Consider the following 20,908-nt stretch of genomic DNA (forward strand, 5'->3'; position numbering starts at 1 on the left):
GAGGGAGCTGGCGTTTGTCCACAGACAGCTTTCCGGGTCAAGTGGCCAGCATGACTAAACCGCTTCTGGCACAACAGGACACCGTGACAGAAACCAGAGCACACAGAAACACTGTTTACCTTCCTGTCACAGCAGTACCTATTAATCTACTTGTACTCATGTGCTTTCGAACTGCTAGGTTGGCAGGAGCTGGGACAGAGCAAAGGGGAGCTCACCCCGTTGCATGGATTCGAAGTGCCAACCTTCTGATTGGCAGCCCAAGAGGCTTAGTGGTTTAGACCACAGTGAAAATGTCCCAAAGAATAATGCTTTGGTGTTGATTACTGTTAAACTTTAAACCATGTTTGCTGCAACAACTGCAAATACTGCTTAAAGTTTAACACATGTGCTAGAGTCACCACACTCCAAGGACTTGTGGGGTCTGTAGAGGCCTTTGAGAGTGCTGCAGTGGAGATTGCGATGTGGGGCAGGGGTGGGTTGGATCCAGCAAGCAAACAAAATGGCAGCACTGAGTGGCTTGGCAGGTGAAGGCAGCTGCAGATTAGCAGGGGGACACCGATCCACCATTCATCCCAATCACTGCCTGAGACAAGAGGCTCACCCTTGTCTACTGGTAGGGCTGGCCCAGAAGGAGGAGCCACATGGCTGCTGGTCCATCATTCAAATGAATGCAGTAAGCCCTACTGCCCCATCACTGTCTCTGCAGCAGCCAGGTGGAATTATACTAATAGATGGCTGTTAAGGGAACATCATTAAACTGAACAGAAAATGTACCTATCTGGAAATTCCTCAACTTGATAATACAGTGGTACCTCGGGTTACATACGCTTCAGGTTACAGACTCCACTAACACAGGAATAGTACTTCAGGTTAATAACTTTGCTTCAGGATGAGAACAGAAATCGCGCGATGGTGGTGTGGCGGCAGCGGGAGGCCCCATTAGCTAAAGTGGTGCTTCAGGTTAAGAACAGTTTCAGGTTAAGAACTGACCTCCGGAACGAATTAAGTACGTAACCAGAGGTACCACTGTATCTGTTTTTGTAACTGTAGTCATTTAATTATGCTGCATTGCATAGTAACCCTTTACTGTAAATATGTATTGTACTGTAAATATGGATTGATTAAGCTCTATAGTACCGTATGTTGACAAGAGAGGAGAAGCCAAAGAACTTTACAGCTGATAATTCTGGTTTCTTTTTTTCTTCTTTTTCTTGCTTGCAAACTAGGGTTACAGCTTATGACTCAGACCCTTGGACAGGCTGTTTGACATTTGGGCTGTGACTTTTATTGTTCCACAACCCACCAGTCGGTGTGGAATTTATTGTTATACTTAACCAGTATGAGAAAAAGAGGCTGGCTATCGTGTCTTTGAGCTCTTTCAGTTTCAAGAGCAGAATCATTTCTGCTGTGAGGCTCAGATGGATTGTTTCTGACGTTTGCTTCCTCCTTTCAAACTGGCAAATAAAATATAGTTTTGCAAAGGGGTTTTTATTAAGCATGGAACGCCCTAAAAATGCTTAGCAAGGGACAATTCAGTACCAAGTGGGATTATTAGGCTCTACTTTAAAAAAAAGCAGGACGTGCCTGTCTTTGCAGAGATTGCTGGGCTGTGGGCAACAGCCAGCAACCCTGTGGAGAATTTTGTGTGTCTTGAGTGATACTGTTATATATTTAAAAACCTGTATTTGTTGATGGTTCCTCAGTGATTCATTTTGATGGGAGGCGGAGCAGTAAATTACCCTTGCTCTTGACTCACCTCTGAGATTTTCTGCCCTCAGTTAAATCCTTGGATATTTATGTGAATGATTACATCATATCAAAGGCTGTGGTTTGTAAAGGCTTTTGCCATCTCCATACAGCTTGCAGCACTGGAAAGCAGTGAAGCTGGACTGAGGCCCTTTCAGTTAGAGAGCCTCACTAGATTTGGTTTGCACTGAATTTAGTAGTATTTGGCCAGAGTTCCTGGAGCTCTTAGGACTGTAATTTTTGTAATATGCCTGTGTGTGGCTTTCCCCATTTCCATACCCTCCAACATAGAATCATAGAGTTGGAAGAGACCGCAAGGGCCATCGAGTCCAACCCCCTGCCAAGCAGGAAACATATCTCCAAAGAAAATAGGGATGGCCATAATGATAATAATAATAATACCCCATCCACCTAACTGTCAAGTTGCCTCAGCCACTCTGGGTGGCTTCCAATATTAAGAGCATAATAAAACATTAAACATTTTTTCTGTATACAGAACTGCCTTCAGATGCTTTTCAAGGTGATATAGTTCCTTATAACCTTGGCTCGGGGGGTCTCATTACTCCATACCATCCTATATTTCTCTGGTAAAAATAAGGACATGCTAAGGAAAAGTGCCTGTTATTTTTGTCCATGGAGTTTTCTTGGCAGGGATACTGGAATGGCTTGCCGGTTCCTGCTCCAGGTGGATCACATTTAGTCAAAACTCTCCACTATGACCTGTCCGTCTTGGGTGGCCCTGCACGGCATAGCTCATAGCTTCTCTGAGTTATTCAAGCCCCTTCGCCATGACAAGGCAGTGATCCATGAAGTTTGACCAAACTACAGGAGGCAGTGGAAAACAGGAGTGCCTGGTGTGCTCTGGTCCATGGGGTCACGAAGAGTCGGACACGACTAAACAACAAGGAAAAGTGGGACACTGCAGGATCAAATCAGAAACTGAGATTGCTTGTGATATTCTGTGACTGTCCCTGGAAAATAGGGACACTTGGAGGCTCTGCATTTCTTTTTGTTGAGCATTAGGCCTAAGGCAAGAGTGAGGAACCTTTCTCAGCCCTGAGCGCTGCATTCTCTCCTGATGGGCAGCCTTCTGCATGCTACATGCCAGCGGTTGGTGAGTCCAGAGGCAAAAGGGCAGAGCCCCTGATTTTGTACGGTAGGCTACATTTCAGCCACACAAAAACCAGGGGTTTCTACACTCCTCCTCCATCTCTTCAACCAGGCCCACGAGAAGCATTGCCACACTTCAAGGGCACATGCCAGCCGGGTGAAAGCACTTGAGGAGGAGCCTCTAGAGAGCAGGGCAGGTGAGGGGTCTGGCCTAGGGAGAGAGGGCACAGTGTAGTTCGAAACCCATGGGCCAGAAAGACGGACATGGAGGGTTGCGCCCAATAGGCCTGAGGTTCCGCAGCCTGGACTAAGGCATTGCAGGAAGGGAATGTTCTGGGGACGTTGTGTTGCTTGGGAATAATTTTTGTGTTGTATAAACAAAATAACAGAAATGTTACATAAAAATGTAATTGAGGGGAAACAATCCTTTTATAAGGTATGCACAATTTCCCCCCTATTTATTTTCTTGCATTTATAGCCCATCTTTTTTCCCATCTTGGTCCTAAGTGTGGCATATGTGTGGCTCTCAGACAGCACTGACCAGACCCAGGTTGGCTTAGTTTCAACAAGATGGTCGCTTCATGTTCTTCAGAGGACAGCTCAGTTGGTTAGTGCATGGTGCTGAGAACACCAAGGTCACAGTTTGATTTCCATAAGGGACAGCTGCATATTCCTGCTTTGCAGGGGGTTGGATGAGACGATCCTCAGGGTCATTTCCAACTCTATGATTCTACATGTCTTCAGCCTGTATCCTGAATCCAAATGGGGCAGAGGTGGGGAGAAGTTGAATTGCTGGTCTCCATGACAGGTGGGCAAGCCCGTTCCATGTAGCCCCCTGAGTGGGCTTGCTGAATTAGACAGGGCTGCAATGCAATGTCCTTAGCAAGTTGATTTTGCAGTTTTGAGAAGTGCAGCACTTGATTCCTGATGCAACAGAAGTGGTTGCTGGGGGGAAAGACATGTTGACTCTGCACAAGGATTTACTGACACGAGAAACCACACGGACAGGAAAGTCCCACAGACTTTCCCAGAACCTTCAGGGTTCCCACTCTCCCAAATATTGACACTACTCAGCCTGTGCTGAACTTTCTGTTGGCTGAAGGAGCAGAAACTGGAGCACTCAGTCTGGGCATATCTACGCTACATACGTATATTGATGTTATATTCTGGATAACTATCCCGAGTCGCCCCGTTCACATATGATATTCCTTGGAGTGTGGATTCCTTTTTCTAGGCAAGTTGAAACAGGTCAGTCTGCCCTCTTACCTACGACTGAGGCCTTGGAGAACGAAAAATACGCCAAGGTTTGGGCACCATTCCACTACCCAGACCTTGCCACCTCATCCCATCACACCATGTGCTAGCCAAATGAGAACAAGCTGCTACATGCTCTGAGCAGCTCCCCTGGAAAGGATCAAGGAACAGACTAAGCTTGATTAAGAGAAGGCAAGATTGGAGCAGTTAAGGCGGCATGAAAACAGCCCTTGTCTCCTCAAGTGGGGTAGGTGCCAAGACCCAGCTGGCTTTGCTCACTTCCTTGCAGAAGGCCGAGTGACGACTTGCAAGTGGCTCTCTGGCAACAACAATGTCTCTTTGCTATATACACGGTCCCAGCTGGGAACTGGCCTGAAAAAACCAGTTTCCATACTAACGCAAAGTATTAGAAGGGAGTAGATTTTTCCTGTGTACTGAGAGCAGAGTCCGGGTGGGGTGGGGGAGAGTGGAGGGTTTAGGTGGAGGGGGAAATCAACCAAACACCCAGTGGACATACATAGTTGTACAAAGTCAATCATTTGACAGAAAGAAAACAAGGATGCTTGTCTGAAGAGAGATGAACAAGTGATTCATCATCTGCTCGAGCGAAAGTCAGCCAGCCACATTGCATGCATGGGGTTGGATGCCATGCTCTGCTGCAGACATTTTTAGAAATATTAGCTTCAAAACAAAATTTCCCCCCTTTGTTTTCACTTTTCAGGAGACAAATGTTTGTATACATTTCATGCCGCATATTCAAGTGCTCACAATTACAGGCAATTTCATGCCAGGAGAGGTGATTTGAATCTAGTTCTCAAATAAGGTGTGCATGATTGTACCAGACACAAGCAAGCAGCAGGCTTAGCTTTCAAGTTTAATATGTACATAATAGGAGTGTACAGGCAGCCACCATGATCTTAACTCACCCCATCAAAAACTCAGACTATTTATATGTAAGGATCTCTTACACAGACTGTGAATGGAGGTTGTAAATGATCCATCAGCCCTGTCAACTGTTGCTGATTGAGGGCCTCTCCAGTTTACCTATTTGTAAGCATCCTGAGTTGCTTGAATAAAGCTTACCCAGAAGTTAGATTATATCCGATCTTTATTGAGTGTTGATGTTTATTGGGCCACAAGGAAGTTACACAACAAAGAGCATTGTCCTACATCCTGGTTTGTGGGTCGTTTACATACCTTTCCATCACTGTTTAAGGCATTTCCTCATCAATTTCCAAACAGTAAAAAGTTGAGATTCTTTTCAAAAGCAGATTTATTGCGCACAGGGTGACCGAGCCCTTTAATCCGTTTTAATTGCGTACACCTGAATTTCCGACATCGGCTTGAATTCCTCCCACAAAAAAAGTAGAGGCTGTCTTGGAAGCACAAGTGTTAAGTAGCCTTTGAATTTCTTTCCTGCAGAAAAAAACCCACAAAATCCCAGACCGCAAGAGTTTTAGCTGGTCTGCCTTTTGGCAGCAAGAGTTACTGTTTTAAGGAAGATGCAGAGACGGGGGGTATCCTAGTCATAGCTGTCAATGTTTCCCCCCCCTTTTAAAAGGGAAATTCCCTTATTCCGAATAGGATTCCTTGCAAGAAAAGGGAAAAGTTGACAGCTATGGTCCTAGTCCACCCATTGGGAGTCATTGGGAATTAAGCCTTTTACCTCCCGAACCCTGTCCTCCTGTCCATGAATCATGGCTCATGCACTTAGGATTGATTTGCAAAAGATAAAATGCTTCCTGCCGTTATGAAACCCTTTCCTTCTGTCATGCTTGGCTGATGCAGTGAAGGAAAGAGCTGGCTTACTCAGGGCTGGTGACCATTCATCCCCACCCCTCCATAAAACACTCTTCAAACATCTCGTTTATTTACAAAGCTTTAATAGAGCAGAGAGGCACATGGAAAGGCATTGCCCAATACACAGGTGGCGGAGTAAGGGTCTAAGAGCATAGGGAGGGGGGGAGAGCAGTTTCAACTATACAAAATGATTAGATTTTAATTTGCAGCTTCCAGAGAGATGAATGGGGCATTGGGGAGGCAGGTGAGAGAGAGAGAGAGAGAGAGAGAGAGAGAGAGAGAGAGAGAGGTGGTGGTGGCAGGGATTCAGAAGTGAATCAGTTGCAGATATCCCCTCCAGCTTATCAGTTCGAATTCAGCTGTAAGTTTTCAAACATTTTCAAACTTGGATTTCTGGGAATCTAACGATGGTCTTCAGGCCAGCTACCTGGCTATTTTCACTGGTCTCACATACTAGTTTTAGAATTTCAGATCTGGATGGGTGAAAAAATGTTAAGAACCGCCATGCTGGATTACACCAAACGAGCAGCCCTGTGGACAACGACAGCTCTTATGCACACACACCCGAACCCCGGAACCTCACAAGCAAAGGCACAGTAGAGATAGCCACCCTCTTGTCACTTGTGCCCAGCCTCTGGCCGTCAGAAAGATGATATATTCCTTCTGAATGTGGAGGTACCAGCGACTGTGGCTCCCTCTCCCCCCACTTCCTTTTCCCTTGTGCTAAATAATTCACGGAACACAAACCAAACACTGCAAAATTAAAGACAAATCTGGAACAGAAAAGAGAAGATAGTTGTTAAAAGGAAATAACCCAATCCATCTTGGTGAAAAAGGAGAGTTTTCCATCAGTGGGACAGCTCCCGACTCTTCCCCTTCACTGCTTGCGCTAGGTGGTGGTGTGGATAGGGGGTGGGGAGGAACGGTTTTCGGCGCTAAGAGCGCAGGGAGGTCTCTCTTCCCAGCTGGAGTGACTTAGTTCCATAACATGATCTACAGAAGGAGAGGAAAAACATAAGCATTTGGGGGGGGGGGAGTTCTCGACGTGTAGGGCATCTACATTACAAAATTTCACACCAGTTTCAAATCACTTTAAAGATGGTTTTCCCTCTGGCAGCCATAATTTGTGAAGGTGCTGACATTTCCATGTAAGAAGCCCGTTGCTCTTTCCTATGGCTCCTATTCCCAGGGTTTCCTGCTGAATGGCTGTGACAGTCAAAACTGGTTCTAAACGAACTTTAAAAAAATAATCTTCCCTTGTAGAGTCCAAAGCAAGAAGAAGAGGAGTTTGGATTTGATATCCCACTTTATCACTGCCCTAAGGAGTCTCAAAGCGGCTAACATTCTCCTTTCCCTTCCTCCCCCACAACAAACACTCTGTGAGGTGAGTGAGGCTGAGAGACTTTAGAGAAGTGTGACTAGCCCAAGGTCACCCAGCAGCTGCATGTGGAGGAGCGGGGAAGCGAACCCGGTTCACCAGATTACGAGTTCATTGCTCTTAACCACTACACCACACTGGCTCTCAAGGAGGGGATGAGATGGTTGTCACAGTTAGGGAATTATGAAGGCATCAACTTCCATTCCACCCTTTATTAGTCTTGTGTAGGACTCCTTCTGTTTTGTGTTCGGCTTCAGATGAAGCCCACATGGTTGAACTTTTCATAATTGCATTATCATTATGTTATTCTGCACCAATCATTTCAATGCAATGGAAAGCCAGTGCAAAGCGGATAGGGGAAACATGACTGATTACACAATAATTCTATATTGTTTGTAGGCTGAAAACAACAACAGTGAATAATGATCATATTCGCTGGATTAATTTCTGTTCTGGACATGGGACATCACCCAGACCACATCACCACCACCACCATCAACAACAATTTGTTTTTTGCACCCTGTCCATCTGACTGCGCTGCTGGACAGATCAGGTATTTTGTCGGGTGCCTGGCAGATCAGCTGACTGCAGCCAGGCAAGGGGAGATGCTAGGCACCAAAGGTGGTACAAGGACATCTCCACCCAGTTGCAAAGGGCTGGTTGCAGGTTGCAAAACGTGAGTGGCGCCTGGCTAATTTCGAATGCAGACCAAGACCCTTGAAAATCAGGTAGTTCTAGAACAGCCAGCTAAGGCAACTTTTTAGCTATACAGTGGTACCTCTGGATGCGAACGGGATCTATTCCGGAGCCCCGTTCACATCCTGAAGCAAACGCAACCCGTGTCTGCATGTGTGTGGGTTGCGATCTGCCACTTCCGCACATGCGCGTGATGTCATTTTGAGCGTCTGCACATGCGTGAGCGGCGAAACCTGGAAGTAACGTGTTCTGTTACTTCTGGGTCGCTGTGGAGTGCAACCCGAAAATGCTCAACCTGAAGCATATTTAACCCGAGGTATGACTGTATAGGGAAGCTGAGGTCGAGGAAGCCATTTCTGCTGGTGGTGGGTTGGTGGAGGGCTCTGTAGGGCCCAAAAGAGATAAATACTCTTAGTCATAAATAGATCATTCACTTCCCAGCCATGATCTTAAACCAGAGGCAGTGTGGAATATACAATACAGAGCACTGGGCTTGGACCAGGGCAATCAGGGTTCAAATCACTACTCTGATGTGAAACTCACGGGGGGAGGGCGGGCTTGAGTCATTCATTATCTTTCATGTCTCACATCACAGAGCATAATCTCATGTACCACAGCAGATTCTTGAAGAGGTCCCAGTTTGAGAGATGGTGGTGACACAATATTAAACCAGCATTATACTTATCCTTTGCGTTGTAAAGTGAACTTAAAATAGTTCAGAGGAGGCCCAGAGATGGAAAGAAGATAAAGTCCCGACCAGAGAAGAATGGCAGATTAAGTTGATGGATTATGCCGAAATGGCAAAAATGACCAGAAGAATCAGAAATCAGGAAGACCAAAATTTTAGTAAGGGATGGGAGAAATTTATAATTTATCTTAAAAACCATTGTAAACAGCTAAAATCATTAGTAGGATTGGAATAACACTTGTAGTTGAGTGGTGAATTTTGGACATAATGGAGATGTAAAAGATTTGTATTATTATAAAAGATGCAGGAGGAAATGATTTACAATAGGACTCACTGAGGGGAGGAGGAAAATCCAGGAGATTCTTTGGAATCTTTTTTTGATGCTGGATATGTGATTGTAAAACTTTAATATGAAAAACCAAATAAATATTTTTTTTCTGCCCATACATCAGCCCCTTACTCAGCCTTACTCAGGGTTCTTGTGAGGCAAACAGGCAAAACACAATTTTTTAAAAAAAACCTTTTGCAACACTAGGAATGCAACAACATGTTAAAAGCCAAGGACTAAACTAGGCACTGTGCTGATTAGCAACCACCAGAGACAGAGCTCCTTTGTTCAGGTACATTACCTGTTAGTGGCGGGTCTCCCTGCTCCGGTCCCACCTCTGTCTCCTGGTTCTGCTGGTCCTGGGCTTCGCCCTCAGCACCTTCTGGTTGCTCAGATTCATTGGGGACTTCCTCTACGGATCCAGCAAAGGATACTTTCTGCCCACCTGACGGGAACAAGCGTCACACTGACGAGCAAGAAGTGACAAAACATCTTTTGCCCTGCAAGCATCCTTTACAGCAGGGATGGCTAACCCTCAGCTTGTGGCCTGAAGGCACCACCGCCACATTGGCGGACGTGGCCAAAAAATAGTTGGAAGAGCAGAGAGAGAGAGAGTGATTCTCTTCTCCACAGCAGCACTCGGATGTTTCCCTGATGCTCAGCCCAGTACTACTGGAGCCTTGGCCTAACAGCTTTGGCCAGATCAGGTGCGGGAGAATTGTTTGGAGACTGAATGTTATGTACTGAAGTTCTCACCGTGGGCCAGCAGGGGGATACTGTAGATAGTTATGCAAATAAGGGATCGAAAGTGACGTTCAGTGATTGGATAGTTTTAGAAAATCGCTACAGTTACGTTGTACTGGAGCTCTATATAAGCAGGCTGACTGAACCCTTCAGTTCAGTTCTGTTCTGGCCTGTGAATAAACAAGAGCTGTTTGAAGAATCGCTGTGTCGTCTGATATGTTCACCCACAACTTAACACTGAACACATAGCTATAGGCAACAGAGACAAAACGAGGGCATCCACACATCACTGCAAGTTAATTCTGGGATCAAATGCCCCTTCCATTTAAGAGAAAGGGAACTTAAAAATTACTTGTGTGCCATGGAAAACGTGGAAATTCTAAGGAGCCTCAGTTTCAATACATCCCATATTGTTTAGAGCCCCATATAGATACACCAGCACAGGTACCTTAACTTGCAATTTCCATCCTTTCTGGTGTAGAAGACACTCAGTAATTATGTTAAAGATTTAAACCAGTGGTGGATCTTTGGGTCAGACACTTCAGCAGTGCCCTGTACAACATCAAAATTTGGCACCTCCTGCCTCTTGCCTTCCATTCTAAATCATTGTTGCAGTGCCCCCTGTGGCCCCCCAAGGCTCTGCACCCAGTGTTACCAAACCGGTTGCATCCCCCCCCCTGCTTAAACTGAAGGGTTAAAAAAAAGTCTAGAATTTATTTCGTTTATTGAAAAGAACATTCACTGAATTCCATTAAGCCCCCTCTGGTGGTGGGAGGGGGAGCAGGGAGGGGGACACACCCCATAATACATAAGATTTATACTGCCCTTTAAGATGTCAAAATAACTTTGCAATTATTGTCTTAGTAATATTTACATCAGCCCTCTAAAGAAGGCTATTTTTATAATTATCTCAACATTATCCCCGCTTTTGCCGTAATGGACTGTATTTTAGTCCTGATACAGTTCTTCAACCATGGAATGAACTATGATGAAGATAATGAACTGGCTCAATAGGTCCCGTACTATACCAGGCCTCGCATGCAGTCTATTGCTGTTATCACTCTAAGTGCCTAAAGCTAAGACAGAAATAGCTTGCAATAACCATATAAAGTGCCTTAATAATAGTAATAATAATAGTAATAGTAATAATTATTATTATTTATTATGTATACCCTGCCCATCTGGCTGGGTTTCCACAGCCACTCTGGGCGGCTTCCAACAGAATATTAAAATACAGTAATCCATCAAACATAAAAAGCTTCCCTAAACAGGCTTCCTTCAGATGTCTTCTAAAAGTCTTTAGAACACATATCCCCCCCCCTCAGGAATCATGGAAACTGTATTTTGTTGAGGGTGCTGGGAACTGTAGCTCTGTGAGGGCAAACTACGGTTCCCAGGGTTCTTTGAGGGAAAGCCACGTGCTTTAAATGTATGGGGCCCAAATCCACTGCTGAGATCACAGATTGCAAACAGGGCAGAGATCTCAAAAGAAGTTGCAGCGGGAATCACCGGGGGTGGGGTGGGGAGCCAGAGACTGCAAATCCCATCGAGTCATGGCAGCTTCCCTTTGTCTAACACACACTCTCCTCTCACACACATATGCAGCAGAAATTCACTCACAAATGCACCCAGACTCGCGCTGAAGCATTTTGAACACACCAAAACAAGCACAGCGGCTCCATTCCTCCCACCCACCGTCTTCCACAGCAGCCTCCTCCTCAGCGATGGCCATTTTTCTTCTGGGAAGCAAGCTCCCTCTGGGAAGACCCAGCGTTTGGCACTAAGCAATGTTTTGAACAACTCACTCTTAGTTAAATTACTGATTAGAATGGGAATTCTGAAACCTCACGGTTCCAGATTTATACACAGCAGATTTTGACCAGCAGAAGGGAGGTCCTTGAAACAGGCAAAAGTTTTCAACATAATGGAAACAGCCCCAAATGGGTAAATGCTTTGACTGTTAATAATAATAATAATAATAATAATAATAATAATAGGGAACATGGGATGCCTGAACCTGAACGCAAAACGTGTGAACTGCTCTAATTCAGCCATTCTTCTCCAGGATTTTCTGAAATTTCACCCTATTATGCTGCCCTCAACCCACCCAAGGCATATTCTTTATGCCAAATTTCACGCGGATAGGACAAAACTTCGTTTCATGAAGCTTTGCCGTGACAGAATGGGAAAAAAGTCAACTGCCTTCACTGTTAAGTCATGTATGTATATAATATTTAACCTGCTTGCTGATCAAACAGCTTTAATAGTCTCTGTGTCTGAAGGCTCTCTATGCAACTGAGAAGCCTTACACATTGCAGTAGAGAGGGCAATCTCTGTCTTTCACAGACTGATCTCTGAAGACCTGAGCAGGCCACTTCAAATGGCTTGGTGGGCCTCATCCTGCCCATTGTCCACCATCCCCAGTAGTATCCTAGAGGAGAGCACTAGGATCCAGCGGGGACATGCCACAAGCCTACAAAACTCTTCTTCCCCAAGTATATAACCAACGAAACCTTGATGTTCAGGGCTTTCAGCTATCCCTGACAGTTAACTCTTGGCCACTATATGGTGCAGCAGAGGATTCTGGGAAAGGGAAAAAAGGGCTCGTCTCTAAGCCTTCAACAATGGTACAAGGTTCCTGTTCAAAGGGGCTGTTGTGGAGAAGGGACACACCACAACATTTTATTGAGATTCCTCTTCTGTATGTACAGAATATGTACAGATCTGCCTATGATTCTGTTTCCATGGAGACAGTGGCTGGAGAAGGACAAGAGTTCCTACAGGCAGCTGACAGTGATAAGGCAGAGAGAGAGAGTTGCCCACCACTGCCATTGTTCGCAGCTTTCAAAAGTTTTTTTTTTTAAGAGCATCAGAATCCTGCATAATCTTCTCGTGCATAGCCAGCTGTGCCCGCTTCTTGAGCTATCTGATTTGGCCATGGCGATGCACGACTTCAGTTACATGCCATTTGGATTACTGTAACGCGCTCTTTGTGGGGCAGCCTTTGGAAAGTGCTCAGAAACTTCAGCTGGCTCAAAGAGCTGCAGCCGGATTGTTTACTTGGGCTTGTCGTACGGAGCGTACGACTCCCTTGCGACAACAGCTCCACCGGCTACCCGTCGGTTTCCAGGCACAATTCAAAATGCTGGTTGTGACTTATAAAGCCCTACACAGCTTCAGTCCAAGCTATCTGAAGGACTCTATTCCCTCAGACAAACCTGGCTGGGTTTTGAGATCTTCAGGGGAGACCCTTCTCTTGCTCCTGCCACCTCACAGGGGCGCTTGGCAGAGACGTGGGAGACGGCCTTCTTGGTGGCGGCTCCCAGGCTTTGGAACTCGCTTCCTAGAGAAACTAGACTGGCTCCCTCCTTGTTGTTCTTCTGCCAGCAGGTGAAGACTTTCTTGTTCCAACAGGCTTTGTTTTTTTTTTTTTATAATATTTTTATTAAACAATTTTTATATTAATGCAAACAAAACATACAAAAATAAACAACAAACAATAACAAAACAAAAAACAAGTACCATTTCATATCCTAATTTCTTTAACCTTTCTTCCTCGACTTCCTCTTGCCTCCCGTTTCTGTATTCCAAATTCTTATAATTATTCAGCGAATCTTTCCCTTATTTTACTATAAATTTATGTTAATCATCCTTATTCTCTTTGTCTTAACCAATACTAATAGTAACCATTTATTTTAATCCAACATCATTTTAACTGTCATTAATTTTGTAATATTTCTTTAAATAGTCCTTGAACTTTTTCCATTCTTCTTCCGCCGCTTCTCTTCCCTGGTTTCGGATTCTGCTCGTCATTTCTGCCAAGCCCATGTAGTCCATCACCTTCATCTGCCATTCTTCCAGTGTGGGTAGATCCTGTGTCTTCCAGTACTTTGCAATAAGTATTCTAGCTGCTGTTGTAGCATACATAAAAAAAGTTGTATCTGTCTTTAACACCCCCTGGCCGACAATACCCAAGAGAAAGGCCTCTGGTTTCTTGGAGAAAGTATATTTAAATACCTTTTTCAGTTCATTATAGATCATTTCCCAGAATGCCTTAATCTTCGGGCACGTCCACCAGAGGTGAAAAAATGTACCTTCCTTTTCTTTACATTTCCAACATTTGTTGTCGGGCAAATGGTAGATCTTTGCAAGCTTGACTGGGGTTATGTACCACCTATAAATCATTTTCATTATATTTTCTCTTAAGGCATTACACGCCGTAAACTTCAACCCGGTGGTCCACAACTTTTCCCAATCAGCAAACATGATGTTATGACCAATGTCCTGAGCCCATTTAATCATACTTGATTTTACCATTTCATCTTGTGTATTCCATTTCAGCAGCAGATCATACATTTTTGACAAATTCTTAGTACTGGATTCTAACAGTTCAGTCTCTAATTTTGATTTTTCCACCTGGAAGCCTATTTTACTGTCTAATTTAAACACTTCATTTATTTGATGATAATGTAACCAATCTCTCAACTTCCCTTTTAGTTTCTCAAAGCTCTGCAATCTCAATTTGTCCCCTTCCTTTTCCAAAATTTCCCAATATCTTGGCCATTTCGACTCCATATTTAGCTTTTTAACTGCCTTAGCTTCCATTGGTGATAGCCATCTTGGAGTCTTATTTTCCAGCAAGTCCTTATATCTAACCCAGACATTTAATAGTGCTTTCCTGACAATATGATTTTTGAAACTTTTATGCGCTTTAACCTTGTCATACCACAAATATGCATGCCACCCAAAAATATTGTTAAATCCTTCCAAATCCAAAATGTCTGTGTTTTCAAGAAGCAGCCATTCTTTTAGCCAGCAGAAAGCTGCCGCTTCATAGTACAATTTGAAGTCTGGCAGGGCAAACCCCCCTCTTTCCTTTGAATCCGTTAATATCTTAAATTTTATTCTGGGCTTCTTGCCCTGCCAGACAAATTTAGATATATCTTTCTGCCACTTCTTGAAACAGTCCATTTTATCCATTATTTGTAATGCTTGAAACAAAAACAACATTCTTGGCAATACATTCATTTTTATAACTGCAATTCGACCTAACAAGGAAAGCTTCAGATTTGACCAGATCTCCAGATCTTTTTTCACTTCTGTCCAAGTTTTTTCATAATTGTCTTTAAATAGGTTCACATTCTTAGCTGTCATATTCACACCCAGATATTTCACTTTTTTGACCACAGTCAACCCCGTCTCATTCTGAAACCTTTCTTTTTCAATCTGTGTTAAATTTTTCTCCAATACCTTAGTCTTTGACTTATTCAGTTTAAATCCTGCCAATTGGCCAAACTCATGAATTATCTCTAAAACTCTTTTCGTACTAGCTTCTGGCTCCTGTAAAGTAAGTACTAGATCATCTGCAAGTTGTTCCAACAGGCTTTGGGGATCTGACTGCTTTGAATGAAAGGGCTGGTGCTGTGCTGTTTTTATTGTAATTATTCATATGGTTTTAACAGGTTTTATATATTATATAGTTTTAATATATCAATGTTTAATTTTTTTTAATGATTTCCCCCCTATGCTTTTAGTGGTTCTTATTTTTATCTGTAAGCTATTTTGAGTTCTGTCAGGGAAAAAGGTGGGGTGGTAACAACAACAACAACAACAACAACAACAACAACAAAGTATGCACCCCGTGGGCAATGCTGCTGCTGCCATGCCATCTTTAACTCTCAAAAGCTTTTTGCCTTCACCCATATAACCCGAGTGATAAATCCCACTTAAGCCCTGCAGTTGTCGCACACACATTTACCTTTCCGTTTCTGTGATTTGGAGAGTGCAGGATAGATGGGATGCTCAGATTCTTTGGGCTTGTTTTCCAAGACTTCTCAGGCAGCCGTGATGGTGATTGAAGAGGAAAAAGGAGAGAGAAAATGTCACTACCTACAAATGCCCCATTGTGTGTGTTTGAGTTTGTATGTTGTCTCCTCTGCCTGTGTGCTTCTTTCGCTAGTCTGAAGACCATGTACGTGTGTGTTCCAATTAAACATGATGCCTTCTTGTTATGTCTTGGATTAAATCTGGAGGCATCCAGCAGCAATGTTATCAGGTAGGATAACAGAGGCTGCAGCATCTTTGTGATTCAGCTGGTTTTATAGCAACACAATCTTCTCCAAGGGTGCTTCCAGATATACATTTATTGTGGGATCAGTGCTCCTCACACATGCAAGTTGTTGGTTGTTGTTTTTTTTGCAGCAATCCCTCAACAACAATCTTTCGCAGTATTAAGCCCGTATCTGGAAGGACCATAAGCAACAGCCAGTGTTGCCATATGCACATCGAACAGTGAGAAGGTGGCACACGCACACACAAACATATGGACCAATGAACAATCTGGGAGCACTTGATATTGTAGCTTTGCAGAAGCTAAGGTCAGTGCTGTGATGGAGCCCCATGAGCGCTGCTCTGTGCTTTAAAAGAAAAAGCAGGCGGTCGATGTCAAAAACACCGAGAGTATATGCACAGATCATTTAGTGATGGAGGGGGAAAAGCAAATTATTAAGAGCCAAGGATAACAGAAGTAAATTAACATGTCACGCCCACACAATTCCCAGTGAATGCAATACATGTGTGGAAAGCAGCAATCTAGCATTCTATCAAAGTGCTGACATCTAAGATGCGGATCAGAAGGAGATATATTTGGACATATAATACAGCTCCAGCCAGACTGTACCACTTTCAAAGTACAGATGGGAAATGCATGTAAGAGCACTACCATATATAGTCATGGAGAAGTGGATGTTACATTTTTCTATGTGGGTTTGGGATTTTTTTGGGTGGGTATGGTGAAACATTCAAGCACACCATTCCTGAGCTGCATCTAAGGGGTGTATAATCTCGGGATAGATATATCTGCTGATTGAGCGGCTCAGCTCTTCAACATTCTTCTCCCTTGCCACTCCTGCTGGGCTCCTGTCCCTATGAACCTGGGACTAATAACACCCAAGAGATCTCCTCTCTTCCCTGCCTCAGCTATCTGTGTCATCTGGGAGCTGAGTGGTAGGGAAAGTGGCAGGGCGGTATGAAGGTAGATGGAGACTACGGGGGGTATGATGAATACGTGTGTGGCGCAGTGCTGCTTCTGGTGTGGAGAGATAAACCCAGGAAAAGCGTCCCATCCTTCTCACACCATGGCACAAAGGCGTGCCAATTTTTTGGCCCTTCCTCCTCGCCTCGCCCTCACTCTGGACGCTTTGCGTACTTGGGTCGCATGCAATGTTGTCATTTCTACTGTGGCTATTGTGGTAAAGAGATTTTTTTGGGGGGGGGAGAATACCAATACAGGTCCTTGCCAAGGGCACAAGGGACCCTAGGTATGCCTCTGCATGGAATGCTATATACATCTTGCGTATTCAATTTGTAAGTTTAAAACACTTGACTTAGATTTGGCACCTCCTGAATTTCCCTTGTAAGACCGGCAGGCATTCCTTGCTTGTTCCAAGTTATGAAAAGGTTGATAAAATAATTGGTTAAAACCAATTGAAAATTGGTTAAAATTGTGTGAGCCAACTTTCTGACCTGACGCCATCTTTACAGGAAGTCTCCTTGCTTGTTTGCTATTTAACCAGAGCTCTCATAAGTTCCGATTAAGGCAAAATTAAGAAAAAAAAGATGGGCAGAGCCTCCTGTAACTTTCACAATAGTCTGCAAGACTATTTGGCACATGCAGTTTATCATGAAAGGGTAAGAGAATCCCTCTTTTGCACAACTGCAAAGCCCACAGGGCTGTTTGACTTTGGACAGCTCTAGTGCTGATTGCTCTGATTATGTAACTCTCGGATAGATTGCTAGGATGCAGATCTGCCATGAGAGGAAGCTGTTTTCTTACCAGTGCATTGCCTGAGCAAGGCTGCCTTGGAAGCTGGGCCCAACTGGGATGCTGTAACAGACAATAAAGAAATATGAGTTGGGAAAGGAAGACATGGTCAAAACATCTTTTCTTTTTCCTTTTACTAACTTATTTATTGATACTGCTTCATAGATATACAAAAACACAAATCCATTACAAAGTATCTTTTTTATAATATACTAAGATAAAATAGCTACTTAGCAAAAAAAGAGAGAACAAAGTCAGAAAGAATAAAAGACAAGAACAGGAGAGAACGGAAGAAAAGATAAAGGGAAAGAAAGGAAAAACTAAAGAAAGACAGAAATGGGTCAAAGGACTTCCAGGTCTCTGTCCTGCAGCAACATATAATATCCATTCCTTAAAATCCAATCGTTCTATCATCTATAAACCAGTATTTTTTCAATCTTCAAATCTAGATATTACAAGTTCGCTTTCTTTTCTCGCACAAAAAGCCCATACGAAATTTCCGGTGCTTAACAGATGCCAGTAATGATTTTTCTCTAATTAAACAGGTTAACTTTGCCATCTCAGCCAGACCCTAAAACACCATTGCCTTTTCAATGCCCTGTACACACTGCTGGCACTACACGGAAAAATAATTGTGCGGCAGCATTTTGAAAAGAAAAAAGAAACCAAGTTTCCAGTCCCTGTGGTTGCCCAGACTGATGCTGTCAACACATCACTGGTGCAGAACACGGTTAGGTGGTTCTTTCCCCCTTTATTCAGGTTGCAGCTGGTTTGGACAGGGGGGACACATCCAGCACAGCATTTCACAAGATGTTGCAGGAAATATGAATTGTGGCTAATGTTATATGTACGCCAGTTCCCAAACTTGGGATGGGAGCCCACTAGATGCAGAGTAAATGTGTGTGTGTAGACACAGCCTGAGAGCCAGCGTGTGATCACAAAGCTCCCGCTAGGATCTTATAAACCCCAGCCACATCCACGTACCAACTTGGCACCATCCTCCTCTTCGCTTTCCCCATGCCCTCCCTCTGCAGTTTGAAAGAGGCTCCATGTGACCACAATTTCATGATGATCTGAAATGCTTTTTTAAAAACTGCCGGACACCTAGCAACTACCCCCCCCAAACTCCAGACCTTTTGCTCTGATACAGCAAGAGGGAGTGAATTTGTGGACAGAAGGGTCTGGAGGCGGGAGAGAGAAAGATGCCTTGTATAGATGCCACCTCTCCCATCTCACAGCTCTTTCCTGCTGAGGAAGATGGTTTCCTAGGAGACTAGCAGCTTCTCCCCATACTGGGGGTAAGGAGTGTGTGTGTGTGTGTGTTTGTGTGTGTGTGTGTGTGAGAGAGAGAGAGAGAGAGAGAGAGTGAGAGAGAGAGAGAGTTGGGAGAGGGGGGGAGGAGGAACCATTTACAGGTTTCTCCCTGACAGCAGAGGTGCTAAATGAAGGGAAATGTATTCAGTACATGCAGCGAACCCCCCAGCGAGTAGGATACATGGCGAACAGCGGGAGAAAGCCCTTTAAATAGAAGAGCATTGCCATGGAAACAGCCCACCTGCTTGAGAACGACTTGACCTCGACAACCAGCCCCTCCCTGCTCTCCAGAGCACCCTTTGAGCTATCACCTCAGGCTGAAGCGAATGCATTTTATGGGGGGGGGGCGCGCAGCAGAAATGGGGAAAAGTCAGGGGAAGGAATTCTATCTTTCAACCAAGACTTGGGAGTAGGGGAGGATGAATGCCAAAGCGGAGAATTATAATTTGATTTTATTTTTGATGTGGAGTGAAAAGAAATGTCTGAAACAATAGTTCGGAATTTAGCAAAATTATAAGGTTGCCAAAACTTGCAAAACTTTTTTTTTTAAAAAAAATAGCAGTGCCATTATGATGGCAGAAGCCAGTTTCTTGATTAAGAACTTCCAAGGGGACCAGCCGTGTTTAGACTGTTGCAGCAAAAAGCAACAAGCCAAGAGCCCCGAAGGCTGCTGAATTCAGTATGGCATAAGCCTTCAAGCAAATGCCACAATAAATGCATTAGTCTTTAAGGTGACACAAGACTCTTTGGTGTTTCTGATTAAGAACAGTGCTGCTTCACTGGATTAGACATGGCATATCTGCAGCAGCAGATAGCCAGATGTCCCTGAGAAGTCAAAAGTAGGCAACTGAGTGGCTGGGCCATCGCTTGCTATTTCCCCCCAACAACCTGCAGAGGTATACCGTGGTACCTCGGGTTACATACGCTTCAGGTTACATACGCTTCAGGTTACAGACTCCACTAACCCAGAAATAGTACCTTGGGTTAAGAACTTTGCTTCAGGATGAGAACAGAAATTGTGCTCTGACGGTGCGGCAGCAGCAGGAGGCCCCATTAGCTAAAGTGGTGCTTCAGGTTAAGAACAGTTTCAGGTTAAGAACGGACCTCTGGAATGAATTAAGTACTTAACCCGAGGTACCACTATACTGCTTTGAATTGTGGAGGTTCCATTTGGCTTGTCATGGCTACTAGACCTGCCCCCTATGAATATATCCTATCCTTTTAAGAGCAACCAACAGTGAAGGCAAGCGCTAAACGATTTGGCAATGAATGGAAGAACTATGCATTTCATGAAGAAAGATTCGAGGGCAGGATTTAGAAGAGGCAGGCAGCATGCATGCAGCTCTCAGTTCCACAAAAAGCCAAGTTTTGGGTTGAAGAAACCCAAATGATGAATTTCAAATTCACTTTGCAGATGATGGCCTTGATCCAGGTAAATGAGTCATGGCTGAGCAGCGGAACCCAAGTGAGTCATGGCTAATTCATTCCCCCAGTTGCAGGGGGACTGCGATGACTAACCTCAGATGTATTGGGGACGATGTATATTTTCAGGTCTGTGCTGGTTATCTTTGCATATTTAATTCTGTGTGCAAAATTTAGGTTTTTAACAAACTGGGAAATGCTTGGCAAGGAGCGGGCGGGAGGCAAAGTCATAGGGGATGGGTCCACACTTGCACCCATAAGGCTAGGCAGTTAAGATTTAGACAGTAGGAGCAGGACTGGATTCTGGGGAGATGGAGCAACGTAAATTTGAGCTTACAGTAGATTCTCCCTATATATTGAAGTGGGCTCTCCTGCTGCAACCACAAAGGCAAGAAGTTTGCTAGAGAGAGGAGAGGAGAGGAGAGAGGAGAGAGGAGAGAGGAGAGAAGAGAGGAGAGGAGAAGAGAAGAGAAGAGAAGAGAAGAGAAGAGAAGAGAAGAGAAGAGAAGAGGAAAACATGGAAGCTGGAGTGGTCAGCTCATCCTGCTCTGTATCCCAGCAGCATTGACATCCATGTTTGTTGCAGATGAAAGCTGGGCTGCTTCC

The 20,908-nt window shown here is 44.2% G+C and overlaps 1 protein-coding gene across 1 annotated transcript in view; it reads right to left on the bottom strand.

The window, feature by feature from the left end:
* Window positions 1-5,976: 5,976 nt before the first annotated feature.
* Window positions 5,977-20,908, bottom strand: part of PPP1R1B (protein phosphatase 1 regulatory inhibitor subunit 1B) — a 50,454-nt gene continuing 35,522 nt past the window's right edge. The window contains exons 6-9 of the mRNA XM_053361430.1: window positions 17,579-17,629; window positions 15,503-15,574; window positions 9,302-9,445; window positions 5,977-6,903 (exon numbers count right to left, since the gene is read on the bottom strand). Coding sequence (XP_053217405.1) covers window positions 6,800-6,903; window positions 9,302-9,445; window positions 15,503-15,574; window positions 17,579-17,629 — 371 coding nt within the window. The 3' untranslated portion in view covers window positions 5,977-6,799. The remainder of the gene's footprint in view (window positions 6,904-9,301; window positions 9,446-15,502; window positions 15,575-17,578; window positions 17,630-20,908) is intronic.

This window comes from Podarcis raffonei, chromosome 13, assembly GCF_027172205.1.
Source record: "Podarcis raffonei isolate rPodRaf1 chromosome 13, rPodRaf1.pri, whole genome shotgun sequence".
NCBI classification, from domain to species: domain Eukaryota; kingdom Metazoa; phylum Chordata; class Lepidosauria; order Squamata; family Lacertidae; genus Podarcis; species Podarcis raffonei.